Here is a 16,134-nt window from a genome sequence, read left to right as displayed (position 1 = left end):
TTTTGCGTTAAAAACGCATGCGTTTTTCTATTAAAAACCCAGAAAACACACTGATATGCCACCCCCCAACATAAAGGTGATAAAGGGATCCTAACCCTACCCCTAACCTTACCCCTAACCCTAAACCCTAAGGGATCCTAACCCTACCCCTAACCCTAAGGGATCCTAACCATAACCCTACCCCTAAGGGATCCTAACCCTACCCCTACACCTAACCCTAATCCCTTTAGGGTTAGGGGTAGGGTTAGGATCCCTTAGGGTTAGAGGTAGGGTTAGGGGTAGGGTTAGGGTTAGGATCCCTTTAGGGTTAGGGTTATGATCCCTACCCCTAACCCTACCCCTAACTATTTCTGTTTACAGTGGGTTTTTTACTTTATTTTGATGATTGGCAGCTGTCACACATTTCTCAGCATGCGTTTAAAAAAACGCAAACGCATGAAAATAACGCATGTAAACGCGTCAAAACGCCGCGTTTTTTTCACCACATGCAAAAACGCATGCGTCAAAAAAACGCAGCGTTTGCACGCGTTTTCACCATGCTTTTTTTGCGTTTTTTACCGCAAAAACGCACCCAAAAAAACGCAAATGTGAAACCAGCCTAATCCAGCTAATTGGATCCCCCCAAAATTGGAGCATGCTCAGTTAATAAAGCGGAATCCGTCGCCATAGGGCTCCATTGTAGCAAACAACGTAAGGCGGCGGATCCGTCTGTTCGTTTTTTCAACGGACACAAAAAATGTTACTATGTCCATTTTATCCGGCCACCGTAAAACCAATTTTTCGAGGAATCCGGCAAAAAAATGGATGAAACATGAGGCCATCCGTCGCTAATACAAGTCTATGAGAAAAAAACGGATCCGGCGGCAACTTTTGCCGGATCCATTTTTTCAGAATTTGCCTGATTGTGCCTGACGGCAAAAAACTGATGTGAAAGCAGCCTAAGGCCGGCCTCACACTATCAGTATTTGGTCAGTATTTTACAGCAGTATTTGTAGCCAAAACCAGGAGTGGAACAATCAGAGGAAAAGTATAATAGAAACATATGCACCACTCCTGTATTTATCACCCACTACTGGTTTTGGCTACAAATACTGATGTAAAATACTGACCAAATACTGATAGTGTGACGGCAGCCTGAGTGTCCGGCAATACGGCGCTCAATATGGTTCTGTGCGGAGCGGCGTATAATACCGCCCACATGGAGAAGTAGAAGATACAGAAAGGAAATGGAGACATGCTCCGCCCACAGGGCGTGCCTCATCTAATACCCATGATGCACCAGGAAAAGACTGCTGGACTAATATGCACAACACTCTCTGCATTAAAAGGAAATGCGTGCAACCAGATCCACTGGTACACAAAGCTCTCCACAGTGCTGCACCATCCTACATCTCCTCCCACCCTATTCCTCCTCTCCACAGCGCTGCACCGACATACATCTAATTTCTGTCTACCACCCCATCATCCTCTCCACATTGCTGTACGGCCCTACATCTCCTCCTCATCTGTCTCCCACCTACCCGTCCTCTCCACAGTGCTGCACCGCCCGACATCTCATCTTTATCTATCCCTTACCCATCCTCTCCACAGTGCTGCACCGCCCTACATCTCCTCATCTTTATCTATCTCCTACCCGTCCTCTCCACAGTGCTGCACCGCCCTATATCTCCTCATCTTTATCTATCTCCTACCCGTCCTCTCCACAGTGCTGCACCGCCCTATACCTCATCTTTGTCTATCCCCTACCCGTCCTCTCCACAGTGCTGCACTGCCCTATTTCTCCTCATCTTTATCCCCTACCCGTCCTCTCCACAGTGCTGCACAGCCCCATTTCTCCTCATCTTTATCCCCTACCCGTCCTCTCCACAGTGCTGCACTGCCCTATTTCTCCTCATCTTTATCCCCGACCCGTCCTCTCCACAGTGCTGCACCGCCCTATTTCTCCTCATCTTTATCCCCGACCCGTCCTCTCCACAGTGCTGCACCGCCCTATATCTCCTAATCTTTATCTATCCCCTACCCGTCCTCTCCACAGTGCTGCACCGCCCTATATCTCCTCATCTTTATCTATCCCCTACCCGTCCTCTCCACAGTGCTGCACCGCCCTATATCTCCTCATCTTTATCTATCCCCTACCCGTCCTCTCCACAGTGCTGCACCGCCCTATATCTCCTCATCTTTATCCATCCATCCACAATACCACGGCCGAGGAGAACCAAGGTCTCGCTCCCAAAATAAATGCATTAATGCAAAGTACATGTGAACAGATGGAATACTCCCATAGTATGAGAAACACCAGAAAAAAGTGGAATACATATCATCGCGGGCATGATAGTCACAGGCAAATAGGCATGTTTGCACTTATTATATATGCAATGTTATATGATCATATGTTGCACTATGTCACTTTAATTACCACTTTATATATCTGTTTTTCTATAATGCTAATATCGTCATGTTTTTTGTATTCATGGTCTTTCTATCTTAATATGCCTACTAAGTCACAAGGCACTTACATATGGATACCGGTATGGTCTTTATTTTCATGTTTGCCCCTATGGTCTTCTTAAAGATGGCCGTTGTGGTGCACACGCACGCTCTGATCTGGCTTCCGTCTCCATTTGCCTGTGACTATCATGCCCGCGATGTGTGCATGTCTGCTGACGTCATTGGGTGAGCTTTCACCGACCTGCGCACACCATTTTGACGGTCGAGGGGGAAGGAGATACTTCCGGTTCGGAAGATCCAGGACGCCGCATTAATCAGCAATTGTGGGGATTTGTTTCCCCTATAAATACCTGGGAAGATACGGCACACAACACTCCCCTTTTGAGAAAGCATCTACGCGAAACGCGTGTCAGGGGGCCAGCAAGGAGATGCAAGAACTGTGCCAGCGATTGTGGGTGAGCAGGACTAACTGAATAACTACATGTATATGTACAAAAAGAAAAAAAAAGCGCATGAACCGCACATCCCAAAATCATACGTTGATCTAAAGCCGCTAGGCAAAAATTTATATGTTGAACATGAGGTTTTCAGTTTAACATTCTGATCAGACTGTATGAAGCCCACTGCCACGTCACAGCAAACCTCGTAGTGGGTCCTACCGCCCTAACAGCGGAGCCGTGCGGCGACCACCGCCACAGCGGCCATGCACCAGCAGGGCGGACGGCCTGTTGCTGAACTTCATGTTCAGTATATAAATTTTTGCCTAGTGGCTTTAGATCAACGTATGATTTTGGGATGTGTGGTTCATGCTCCTTTTTTTTCTTTTTGTACAAACTACATGTATATGGTGTGGGTGACCGACCTATTGACTTTGCTGTTTATATGGATTCTTTATGAGTTCTGTCTTGCTATATCCCTGGTTATCTTTAACGCCTTGCTTATCTTCTCTGCTGTACCATTGTGCTTCTACACCTATTCCCTTCCTTATTGCCAATATGTATGGCTATTACTGTTTGTATTGATTCAATAAACTTCTCAGATTTTATTTACACTGTGGTGGTCAATGTACTCCAATTTTTTCTGGTGTTTCTCACCCTGGCACACCAGCCTGACCAAAGAACTGAGGTTGGCATCCAGGGTTGCTGAGTGCAGATGTAAAAGGTCCCAAATCAATGAGCACTTCATCGCATTCAAACAGTCCCTCATTACTTTCCAGTCCACGCTCACTGCAAACCTACTTCTCATCTCTCATATCATCCCTGTCTCACAACCCTAAACAGATATTCAACACCTTCAATTCTCTCCTGTCCCGCAGCACCCCCTCTCTGTCCACTCATCTCAGCTGAAGACTTTGCCTCTTTCTTCAAGCAGAAGATTGATTAAATCAGAGAAAGCTTTTGCCTAAAGTCCCTGCAGCCCCTCCTCATAACTACTCAGCCCTCCTACTCCAAAACCAGCTTCTCCACCATTACAGATCAACTTTCCTCTCTACTCTCCAGATTGTGTCTTATCATCTGTGCACTTGACTTGATCCTGTCCCACCTCATTCCAAACCTTACCAGTCTTCATCCCAACCCTAACCCATCTCTTCAACATGTCAATAACAACTATTGTCTTCCCATCATGCTTCAAACATGCCTCAATCACACCCATCCTGGCTCGGTGGTTAGCACTGCAGCAAAGGCGTAGCTAGGGTTTTGGTTCAGGGGGGCGAAGCTTCTGAGTGGGCCCCTAACCAGGTAACCTTAATTACAACTGGGTGACGCACCCTAATAGTGGAGGAGAACCTCAGCAGATGACCGCACTGTTACTGAAGATAATCTATATATATATAATTGTCTAAGGCCTCGACCAATCAGTGACTGGCACGGTATCGACGTAGAAATCCCGCGCCTCTGATTGGTCGAGGCCGCCAGGCCTCGACCAATCAGGGACGGGCACAGCGACGATGATGTCATAAAGGACGTAGACATCCCACGTTTCTGATTCAGCGACGGGCACAGTATCGACGTAGATGTCATAATGGTTGCCATGGCGACGATGTCATAAAGGTTGCCTCGACCAATCAGCGACGGGCACAATCTGCCGCGAATTCTGGAATCATCATTGTCCATATACTACGGGGACATGCATATTCTAGAATACCCGATGCGTTAGAATCGGGCCACAATCTAGTCTACTATATAATTGTCCAAGGGTCACTTCCGTCTGTCTGTCACGTATATTCATTGGTCGCGGCCTCTGCTTGTCATAGAAATCCAAGTCGCTGATTGGTCGTGGCAAAACGCCCACGACCACTGCCACGACCAATCAGCGACTAGGCGCAGTCCGGTGGCAACATGGCCGCTCCTTCCTCCCCGCAGTCAGTGCCCGCTCCATACTCCCCTCCAGTCAGCGCTCACACAGGGTTAATGGCAGCGGTAATGGACCGCGTTATGCCACGGTGTAACGCACTCCATTAACGCTGCTATTAGCGCTCCTTCTCCCATCTATGCGGTGAGCTGTATTGGCTAGCTGCCGATACAGCTCACCATGCGATGACGGCGGGGGGCCCACTGCTGGCACCGCCCCCCCCCCCCCTGCCGATCCGGGGCCCCATAGCTGCAGAGCAGGGAGATCAATTCTCCCTGCTCCGCCACAGAATGTAACGCGCGCGCCGATGCAGTTACAGCAGCGTAGCCCCCTCAGCACCGGGCGCCCGCACCCTCTGCCCCCCCCCGGTAGCTACGCTACTGCACTGCAGCCTTGCAGGACTGGAGTCCTGGGTTCAAACCCCACGAAGTACGACATCTGCAAGGAGTTTGTATGTTCTCCCCATGTTTGCGTGGGTTTCCTCCAGGTTCTCCGGTTTCCTCCCACACTCCAAAGACATACTGATAGGGAATTTAGATTGTGAGCCCCATCGGGGACAGTGATGATAATGTGTGCAAACTGTAAAGTGCTGCGGAATATGTTACAGCTACATAAAAATAAAGATTATTATTATTATTATAAAAAGCTCTGCCTCGCGGGCAGGGTCCGCTCTCCTCCTGTACCAATCGTGGACTTATATTGTTCATGATTATTGTACTTGTTTTATTATGTACACCCCTCTTCACATGTAAAGCGCCATGAAATAAATGGCGTTATAATAATAAATAATAATGACCGGATCATGCAGCTTTATACCATAACCCTTATTTATTATATTGGTGGCCAGAGGTCGTACAATTAAACACTTTTATTTTTCCCTTTTGTGCCCCCCTATTTCCTCACAGATTGTAGCTGGTGATCAGGCCCCTCGCTCCTCCTGTAACCGGTGACCTGTGTGACTCTGATGTCTCTACACGTCCCCTCTGTAATGTAAAGTGCTGCAGACTATGTCGGCGCTATAGAGAAGACATTATTATTACTGTGCCCTGAAACAGGGAATGAAAGACCCTGCCCCCGAGAACTTCCCCTCACCATTCAGGGCTCTGTTCTTGCAGTTTTCCTCCCATCCCCCGCCGGCTTCACGCTGGGTCTTTACTTTGCTAAACACTTTTAACAGCATCCAAAAAACACCCTGAATGAGCCCCACACTGGAGGAATGAGCCCTATACTGGAGGAATGAGCCCCATACTGGAGGAATGAGCCCCATACTGGAGGAATGAGCCCCATACTGGAGGAATGAGCCCCATACTGGAGGAATGAGCCCCATACTGGAGGAATGAGCCCCATACTGGAGGAATGAGCCCCATACTGGAGGAATGAGCCCCATACTGGAGGAATGAGCCCCATACTGGAGGAATGAGCCCTATACTGGAGGAATGATGCCTTGTCTCTATAGAAACCTTGTGAACGCCTCCTGCTGTGATTTGCATATCCCCCAGGATGCACCTGACCCATCCTCAGAATTGTAACATTTCTTTCTTTATTTCCGTTAGTTTTTGTAGTAAAGTTCAGTAACAGATCAGATACATTGTGTCCGGGGGCCGGAGAACGTGACCCCACAGTCCATCCCAGGGCCGTCCTCTCCGCGGGGGGGATGAGCGCAGCGCAGGCCCCGGGTGACGCCAGCCGCTCTCCTCTCTATACTCTGGTTTCTCTTCAGATCGAATAAATCTTTCGCCTTTTACTAAAGATTTCCGTGGAGAGGAACAATTATGAGTTTCATGTAATTTTTTGATGCCCGGCGCTTGCTGGGCCCCTGCACTGGTGAATAACAGAAGTGATTGGAAACACTGAGACGTGTTATTGGCGAAGATCAAGTCTGCTGCCATTTCCCATGGTGGCTTACAATTCTCCGATTCCCTGACACCCACAAACAGACCTGGTGGTGGAGTTGGCATACTCCTCTCCCCACAATGCACTTTCCAGGTCATCCCACCAACTCCATCACTCTCATTCCCTTCTTTTGAGGTCCACACCATCAGGCTCTTTCGTCCCCTCTCCCTCAGAGTAGCGGTCATTTACCGGCCCCCAGGCTCACCCACCCACCTTCTGGACCATTTCTCTGCCTGGCTGCCGCACTTCATTTCCTCAGAACTCCCAACCTCTATCCTGGGAGACTTCAACATCCCCATTAACAGCCCCACTTCCACATCTGCATCCCAGCTTCTGTCACTAACCACTTCTCTCGGCCTCTCACAGCTCTCAACCTATGAGACACACAAAGACGGTAACACCCTGGACCTGGTCTTTGTCCGGCTCTGTTCAATCTCCTACCTGAATAACTCACCGCTTCCCCTCTCTGACCACAACATTCTCTCCTTCCCACTCACAAATCCTCGCTCACCCCAGCACCCTCCTACCTACCATTCAGTCAGAAATCTACAAGCCATTAACCCTCTTACACTTTCAGACTCCTTACACTCATCATTGTCCCCAATCTCTTCTTTTTCCTGTCCTGATCTGGCTGTACATCACTACAATGACACTCTTAGAAGCACCCTGGACCAAGTAGCTCCCCTCACCCTCAGAACCTCCAGAGTGAAACAGCCCTGGCTCACATCGCAAACCCGATTTCTCCAGCGATGCTCTATGTGTGCTGAACGCTTATGGAGGAAAACACGCACACCAGAAGACTTCATACACTTCAAATTTATGTTAAGGACCTATAGGACTCTGCCCTTCACCTCGCCAAACAGTCCTACTACACCACCCTGATTTCCTCACTATCCAACAACCCCAAGAAGCTTTTTAACACCTTTCACTCCCTCCTCAGCCCAAAAGCACAAACCCCTATCACAGATATTTGTGCTGATGACCTTTCCTCCCACTTTATAGAGAAAATAGACAATAACCGTCAGGAAATCCGCTCCCAATCACCAAGTTGAGTGACTCCCATCCCTCCCTGCATCTCCCCTGGCTCACTCTCCACATTCGATCCCATCACAAAAGAAGTCTCCAGGCTCCTCTCCTCTCCCGACTACATGCACCACCGACCCCATTCCCTCACATCTCCTCCAGTCTCTCTCTCCAGTCGTCACAACTCACCTAACTACAATTTTTAATCTCTCCCTCTCCTCTGGCATTTTCCCCTCCTCATTCAAACACTATCATTACCCCATTACTACATTACTAAAAAAAAAAAAAAAACCTACCCTCGACCCATCCTGCACAAACAACTACAGACTGGTCTCCAATCTCCCCTTCATCTCTAAACTCCTGGAGCGCCTGATATACTCCCTCCTTACCCGTTACCTCTCCACTCTTTCCCTCCTAGACCCTTCACAGTCCGGTTTCCACCCCCTACATTCGACAGAAACTGCACTCATCAAGGTGACCAACGACCTTCTGACAGCAAAACGTAACGGTGACCACTCTCTGTTCATTCTCCTCGATCTTTCTGCAGCTTTCGACACTGTTGACCACCCTCTCCTACTCTCTAGGCTCCAATCACTTGGCATTAAGGACACTGCTCTCTCCTGGTTCTCCTCCTTTCTGACCGCTCCTTCAGTGTTCTGTTCTCTGGCTCCACTTCATCTCCTCTTCCTCTCACTGTCGGGGTACCTCAGGGCTCAGTCCTTGGCCCACTTCTCTTCTCCCTCTACACGGCCCCAATTGGACAGACCAGCAGCAAATTTGGCTTTCAGTACCATCTTTATGCCGATGACACAACTATACACGTCATCCCCTGACCTTACCCCGCTGTACTACAGAACGCCACTGACTGTCTGTCCGCAGTCTCCGACATCATGTCCGCTCTCTATCTGAAACTCAACCTCTCCAAAACTGAACTTCTTCTGCTCCTGCCATCTACTAACCTCCCTAAACCTGACATTTCCCTCTCCGTCGGTGGCACCATAATAACACCCCGGCAGCAGGCACGCTGTCTGGGTGTTATGTTTGACTCCGATCTCTCCTTCACCTCCCATATACAATCTCTTGCCCGCTCGTGCCGCTTACACCTAAAAAACATCTCTAGAATCCGCCCTTTTCTCACCATGGAGACAGCTATAACCCTCACTGTCGCCCTGATCCACTCTCGCCTGGACTACTGTAACGCTCTATTAATTGGCCTCCCCCTCACTCGACTTTCCCCTCTCCAGTCCATCCTTAATGCAGCAGCCAGGGTCGTCCATCTGGCTAATCGTTACTCAGACGCGTCCGCTCTTCACCAGTCGTTACACTGGCTGCCCATTCATTACAGGATACAATTCAAAGTACTTGTTCTCACCCACAAAGCTCTCCACAGTGCGGCCCCCCTTACATCTCCTCCCTCATTCCGGTCTATCGGCCTACCCGACCGCTGCGCTCTGCAAACTACTTTCGACTAACCTCTGCACTAATCCGTACCTCCCACTCCCGACTCCAAGACTTCTCCCGTGCTGCGCCAATCCTCTGGAATGCTCTACCCCAAGATATTAGGACCATCCACAATTTCCATAGTTTTAGGCGCTCCCTCAAAACACATTTGTTCAGAGCGGACTATCATGTTCACTAATCAGTCATGTTATGTTTGTGTGTGTGTAGCCCATTCACTATCTCCATCTATCCCCCACCCCCTGAAGATGGCCGGACCCTCATTGTAAATACAAAGTACAGGTGTGTATTTATAATGATGTATCTCCCCCTCTTCGTTGTAGATTGTAAGCTCTCACCAGCAGGGGCGGCTTATTTTGCTTTTATTGTATTGTTAACGTTGTTACTTATGTCTGTTGTGTTTGAAACTGTTAAACTGTAAAGCGCTGCAGAATATGTTGGCGCTATATAAATAAAGATTATATTATTATTAGGGAGAGCTGACTGGCGCCTCTCGGGTCACACGCTCGGTGATGAGGACAATGAGGTCTGAAATTATTGATGGAAATGTTATTGGTGCAGGTGAAATGCATTATGGGTAGTGAGCCGCTGGTGGGCGTGGTGACATTGCCACCGCCCACTTCTATAGTGCCGCCATCAGTAACAGTCCCATGTGGTTGTGTTGGTTTGGACACCGCCGGATCCCACCGCAAACGTCACATTACAGATAGTGGATCAGCCTGTTCTGTGCGGTGATAATTTTTGGATGAGTGGAGGATAATTTTTTGCCTTTATCTGTACTGTATGTTAGGTAACTGCGCAGTATAGACGCACTGAGACCGCACGTCTAGGGGGGGGAAATACGGGCGATATGGAGCCCACCTAAGAAAAGCTACTGCAAGCCCCGCCCCCATCTGTGCCTCATCTACATAACACCCATGATGCATCAGGAGAGCGGTTACCGTGAAGCACCTGTTTGCTGCAGAGATGTTACATTGTTGTTACCGGATTTGTCGCTGGTTTATGTTTTGCTCTTCGGTTTCTTTTCTACTGATGAAATGTTGATCTGTAGTTCGGGACAAAGACCGAGATTACGGAACGTTCTTAGATTTCTCTTTAATACATTTTTCACCTTTCACTAAAGATTTCCCTGGAGACGAACAATTGTGAAAAAATATTGTGTCATTTCAGAATTTGCATTTGAGGTTTCATAGATTTAAAGTTTTCACATATCCTCAGGATGGGAGACAGGTGGCACCCTGGTGATCAGCAGCGCCCCGGTGATCGGCAGCAGCCTGGTGATCAGCGCCCCGGTGATCGGCAGCGCCCCGGTGATCGGCAGCAGCCTAGTGACCGGCAGTGCCCCGGTGATTGACAGCAGCCTGGTGACCGGCAGCGCCTCGGTGATCGGCAGCAGCCTGGTGATCAGCGCCCCGGTGATCGGCAGCAGCCTGGTGATCGGCAGCGCCCCGGTGATCGGCAGCAGCCTAGTGACCGGCAGTGCCCCGGTGATTGACAGCAGCCTGGTGACCGGCAGCGCCCCGGTGATCGGCAGCAGCCCCGGTGATCCGCAGAGCCCTGGTGATCAGCAGCGCTCCGGTGATCGGCAGCACTCTGGTGATCAGCAGCGCCTCGGTGATCGCTAGCAGCCTGGTGATCGGCAGCACAGGGCACCGCTCTCCGGTCTAGAGCGGATTACCAGGACAGACGCCGCTCTCCTGCCCATCGCAGTCCCAATAGGACCCTGGGGAAAGTGGAACAGCATCACACTGCCCCATAGAAATGGATGGAGCGGTGTCCGGGCTGGGGGCAGCAGTTAGACCACCCCACCTATTCTGTGGATACTATCTAGCATTCAGATACCCACTTAGGGTTTTTTACTTCCCGATGATCAGTACTGTTAGCATTAAAGATTGTTATTTTGTAGCATTCTGAGTCCTTTAAACCCCCTTTACATAATAAAGATGTCCGCCTTTAGGTGGCCGCTCACTGGTCGCTTGTTCTTGTGTTGCAGCTTTGCAGTTGATCAAAGAATTGACGAGGACGGAGGTTCGGCCGGATTTATTGCACGGACTTGTGAAGCTGCTGAGACCATCCTGGAAGGACGGCGGGAGGGCGACACCGCAGATCTTAGACGGTGGGTGATCGACGTGTGCACGGGTCTGTTCTCAGAGGTCTCCTTCCTGACACCTGGAGAACATTTACATACAGGAAATATTGATTTCATTTTGGTGCAAAACCCCAAGTGCAATAAATGACCCGAACATTGCTGGCATCGGTGCGGCGGCCCCTCCACCGGTGGGATGCACCACTGTGGACCCCTATAACTCCAGTGTGACCCTCCATTCTACAATCTACACAGAAATCATTGTTTTTTCTCACCAGATCCCGATGCGCCCGTCATCTCGGCCCCTTTACCCGCTTTCATCCAGCAGGCGGCCTGTGCCAGGGCCATAGGGTGAGTGCAGAACAGTGTGATAAAACTACTACTGCCCAGTCCGTGACTATCGCATGTTGGGAGCTGTAGTTTAGCATTAGCTGGGAAGGAACATGACGTATCCTCCATGTTGGTGCTGTGACGTCAGCCTCTACCTCCAGGATGTTGGCGCAGGAATCCTCCGAGCTGTGTGACCAGATGATCCGGCTGAGGGTTGTGCATCACCTGCTGTACGTCATGGGGAACATGGATCACACGGAGAGTCAGCGACAGGCCAGCCTCGCCGTGCAGGTGAGAGCCGCAGGGTATCCGCACTACTGCTGGCAGAATCCAGCCCGAGCGCAGCTCTAGGTGTGAGTGGAGTATAGACTGCCGTCCGGTCTAGTTTCACGCCATTCCGGTGCTCACACTCCACGGCCAATCAGAATTGTGCGTTATGTGTCGCGCTGCGATCTCACAGGCTGCTGTCCGTTACCGCACCAATCGGATCTGATCTATTGCCGATTCTTCCTCACTTTTCAGTACTTTGCATCCGTGTCCCCGGTTGTTGAGGAACAAGTGAGGCTCGCCATTGGGGAGAAGCTCTTCCAGATGCTGATGGTAAGATGGGGTTTTTTGTCACCCCCCAACCTGTGCACCCCCTCACCCTGCAGACTGAGGGTCCTCGCCCGTCTGTCACTGTTATTTCGTTGTCCTTTATACTGTATATCTCGTACAGCGGCCGGGAATCCGTGCTCCTCTGGGGCTTCACATTGGGGTCAATGGTCTCCCCCAGCTCCGGGAGCGCAGGATCTACAGTCACCGCAGAGAAGATCCAGACCCTGGCGTTCTGCTTCACTAGATGTCCTTGTAGCCGGAGACTGTCGACATGCTGCTGTTGACGGATCCGAGCTCCTCGATTCCTCCATAGCAGTTTGTATAATGGCGTCCTGGGGTGAATGGTCCCTGCGACCCTTCAATTCGCCCTGAATGTGACTGCGTTTCCTCGTCGGTTTCCAGTGGACGTATCCGGTATTTCTGTGCTCGTGTGACCGACCAAACCACAATCAGGGCGTGTTCACACCATGGCAAACCGACGAGTCTATCACAAAGACGACGCTGCAGGAATCACGACATCTTTGTCCTCTGCGTCCTTTTGGAGGCGTCTTCTGTGGATTCTTCCAAGCAATCTCTGCCAGAACGGTGCGGTCACCCGTTAGCCTCGTGGCACCTCTGCAAACATGAAGTGGTTAAAAGCCGCTGAAAAGACTGAACATTACAGCACATTGCACGGTCATTCTTTCGAGCCTTTGCTTAGCTCTTTTTCAGGCAGGTTACAGAAGCGACCCACCAGAAAAAGACGTTGTGTGCACATGCCCTAAGAACGCCACTATAAATTCTGCCAGCAGTAACTCTCCTACTTGTTGATGGTTTCCATGCAAGAAGTATTATATGTGTAGAATCATAGTTAGCAACAATCATAAAAAAAGAAAAATCTGGCGATGTGGTGGGAGTTTGTTTTTAGAAGGTTTTTTTGGTGCAGATCTGCTCTATAATCCACTTCAAAAACCTTTCCAATTTATTTCTATGGGAAATACCCTTTTCTGTTCATATGGGAAGGTTTTTGAGCATTTTTCCAGCTTCTGACTCTAAAAAGCTCATGGTGGAAAAAAAAGAAAGTTCATGTTCTCTCTGAAGCGGCTCCTGACCCAGCACTGTCCAATCACACGACTGCAGAACAAAAAAAAAAAAAAAACGAGGAGGAAAACTCAGAAAAAAGTCTTCAGGAAATAATAAAAAAAAAACCTCATTAAAAACTGCAAAGAAAGCGCGCTTCCATCTGGAAGACTTGATTTTGATTCCAACAACAACAAAAAACAAACACCTGAGTGTGAACCTCAGACTGCGGCAATGTTGGTCTGAGTTCAGACGAGCGCGAGAAAAATTACCCGAATTTCATCCACAAAACACTGACGATTCTTCGTTCGTCTCATCCGTTTTATACATCAGCGGTGAATAAAATGTAGAATTTACGTTACTGCCTGCGATGCGCTAAGGATGGTCAGTGCGGGGTCGCCCTTCTGCGCCCCATAGACCTGAGCAGGCGAGTCTCGCCCACATCCGGCCGCCACCAGGGCGAGCTCCAGCTTTATCCACACGGACACTCGTTCTCGACAAGTCACATGAGTTACACTGGTCGGATTGTATGGAAGACGGCGTAGAATGCTCTGAACAAGCCCCAAATGTAGGGAACCCGCGCGGTTACGTGTCAGGCGGACTCCTGAGAGCGGCCCATGCCTTCTCACTGCGCTGGAACCATTTTTGGTCCATGTCAGGTTTTAGTTCCTTGTTGCATTCGTTTTTCACATATTTTCTCCACTTCTCCAACCTGTTAAGGAGTAAAATATGTGCAGCGCGGAGGACATGGAGATTGTGATCCGCGACAGGGAACACGGTAACAATAATAATAATGATCTTTATATTTATATAGCGCTAACATATTCCGCAGCGCTTTACAGTTTGCACACATTAACATCACTGTCCCCAATGGGGCTCACAATCTAAATTCCCTATCAGTATGTCTTTGGAATGTGGGAGGAAACCGGAGAACCTGGAGGAAACCCACGCAAACACAGAGAGAACATACAAACTCTTTGCAGATGTCCTTGGTGGGATTTGAGCCCAGGACTACAGCGCTGCAAGGCTGCTGTGTTATCCACTGCGCCACCGTACAGCGCTAACCACTGAGCCACCGTACAGCGCTAACCACTGAGCCACCGTACAGCGCTAACCACTGAGAGATGTGTCGCGCATCTACGGCCGCCACCATTTTCTGATATTTTTGTAGTTTCCACGCAGCTTGACGCTGGAATAAGACCGCCACAGCCGAGTGCCAGGATTACAGTTGTCGTCAATGTGCTGCCATATCCGAGCTGTACAGATTCCTAATACTGCACCCCAGAAATGACAACAAAATGGCAGCAGGTCCCTCACATCGTGCATTGTGTCTCTGCAGGAGAACGCTGACATGTTGTACATGAAGTTGGATCCGATACAAGTGGATGTTCTGGTGTCCAATCAAGTGAACATCCCCAGCGGTGAGTGCGGGAGCGGTGAGTGCGGGAGAGGCAAGTGGATAGTGCAGGAGAGGATGGTGCGGGAGCGGTGAGCGCAGGAGAGGCGTGCGGATAGTGCTGGAGCGGTGAGTGCAGGAGAGGCGTGCGGATAGTGCAGGAGAGGATAGTGCAGGAGAGGATGGCGCAGGAGAGGCGTGCGGATAGTGCTGGAGCGGTGAGCGCAGGAGAGGCGTGCGGATAGTGCAGGAGAGGATAGTGCGGGAGCGGTGAGCGCAGGAGAGGCGTGCGGATAGTGCTGGAGCGGTGAGCGCAGGAGAGGCGTGCGGATAGTGTATGAGAGGATAGTGCAGGAGAGGATGGCGCGGGAGAGGCGAGCGGATAGTGCTGGAGCGGTGAGTGCGGGAGAGGCGAGCGGATAGTGTAGGAGAGGATTGTGTTGGAGCGGAGGGCGCGGGAGCAGCGAGTGTGGGAGCAGCCACCACTGATCGCCACCTGAGATCTTTATCTGCAGACCACTGGGTCAGATCTACAGACAATCTGATGCTTCTGCAGTACTTGGATCTGCAGATAAATATCTCACGTGCAACCAGCTGCAGACGTCTGCGCAAAATCCTGTAATATATATATATTTTTTTTACAGTAAAGGAAGTGATAGAATGACCGCCCCGGACAACATGGAGGAGGCCGCTGATCCCACATCTACATACTGACTGGAATATTACAGGAGCCGCCAGAAAACCTCTAATAATACCGTGCACAATAAAGGAGATTTACCAGCGGCACCGATATCCTCCTAAGTCTATGCACGTCCTGTCACACTGCAGAAGCCTGCACAGCTGCTGCAGAACATCCCAAGAATGACGGAAAGTTTGTCATGTCTACTGCCGTGACATCATGTCTCATCCTCCAGAGCTGCGGTCACTATTCTGCAGTTACATCATGTCTCATCCTCCAGTCACCTCCAGAGCTGCAGTCACTATTCTGCAGTTACATCATGTCTCATCCTCCAGAGCTGCGGTCACTATTCTGCTGTTACATCATGTCTCATCCTCCAGTCACCTCCAGAGCTGAACTCACTATTCTGCTGTTGCTGCCTGTCTTCGGTTCGCCTGTAGAATAATATTCACCCAATTGATAAGAGGAATCATTGAGGGACAGTGGAATTTTGGGTATAAATAGGAAAGGTTCCTTTAAATGAGAAATACTTGGAGCTGGGGGTCAGTGCAGGTGAAGCTGCAGAATCATGGGGACCACAAGTGCCAGAGCCGGAATGATCACACATCACCTCCTGTGGACGCTCATGTGATAGGGAATTCCGCCTGGGACACCCCCGACCAGTGACAGCAGCCGCCATGGACTGACGGACAGGACACCCCCCCGACCAGTGACAGCAGCCGCCATGGACTGACGGACAGGACACCCCCCGACCAGTGACAGCAGCCGCCATGGACTGACGGACAGGACACCCCCCGACCAGTGACAGCAGCC

The 16,134-nt window shown here is 50.0% G+C and overlaps 1 protein-coding gene and 1 non-coding gene across 2 annotated transcripts in view; both read left to right on the top strand.

Moving 5' to 3' along the window:
• ARMH1 (armadillo like helical domain containing 1) overlaps positions 1 to 15,428 on the top strand; it is a 155,325-nt gene extending 139,897 nt beyond the window's left edge. Inside the window, exons 7-12 of the mRNA XM_069735838.1 lie at positions 11,168 to 11,290; positions 11,539 to 11,611; positions 11,752 to 11,881; positions 12,113 to 12,190; positions 14,586 to 14,667; positions 15,287 to 15,428. Coding sequence (XP_069591939.1) covers positions 11,168 to 11,290; positions 11,539 to 11,611; positions 11,752 to 11,881; positions 12,113 to 12,190; positions 14,586 to 14,667; positions 15,287 to 15,306 — 506 coding nt within the window. The 3' untranslated portion in view covers positions 15,307 to 15,428. The remainder of the gene's footprint in view (positions 1 to 11,167; positions 11,291 to 11,538; positions 11,612 to 11,751; positions 11,882 to 12,112; positions 12,191 to 14,585; positions 14,668 to 15,286) is intronic.
• Positions 6,501 to 6,615, top strand: LOC138648544 (U5 spliceosomal RNA). Its single transcript, XR_011315156.1, has one exon. It is a non-coding gene; the product is annotated as a U5 spliceosomal RNA (small nuclear RNA).
• Positions 15,429 to 16,134: the final 706 nt, after the last annotated feature.

The sequence above is a fragment of the Ranitomeya imitator genome, chromosome 8 (assembly GCF_032444005.1).
Source record: "Ranitomeya imitator isolate aRanImi1 chromosome 8, aRanImi1.pri, whole genome shotgun sequence".
NCBI classification, from domain to species: Eukaryota; Metazoa; Chordata; class Amphibia; order Anura; family Dendrobatidae; genus Ranitomeya; species Ranitomeya imitator.
The sequence above is the reverse complement of the archived record's forward strand: the minus strand, read 5'-3'. Positions and strand labels throughout refer to the sequence as shown.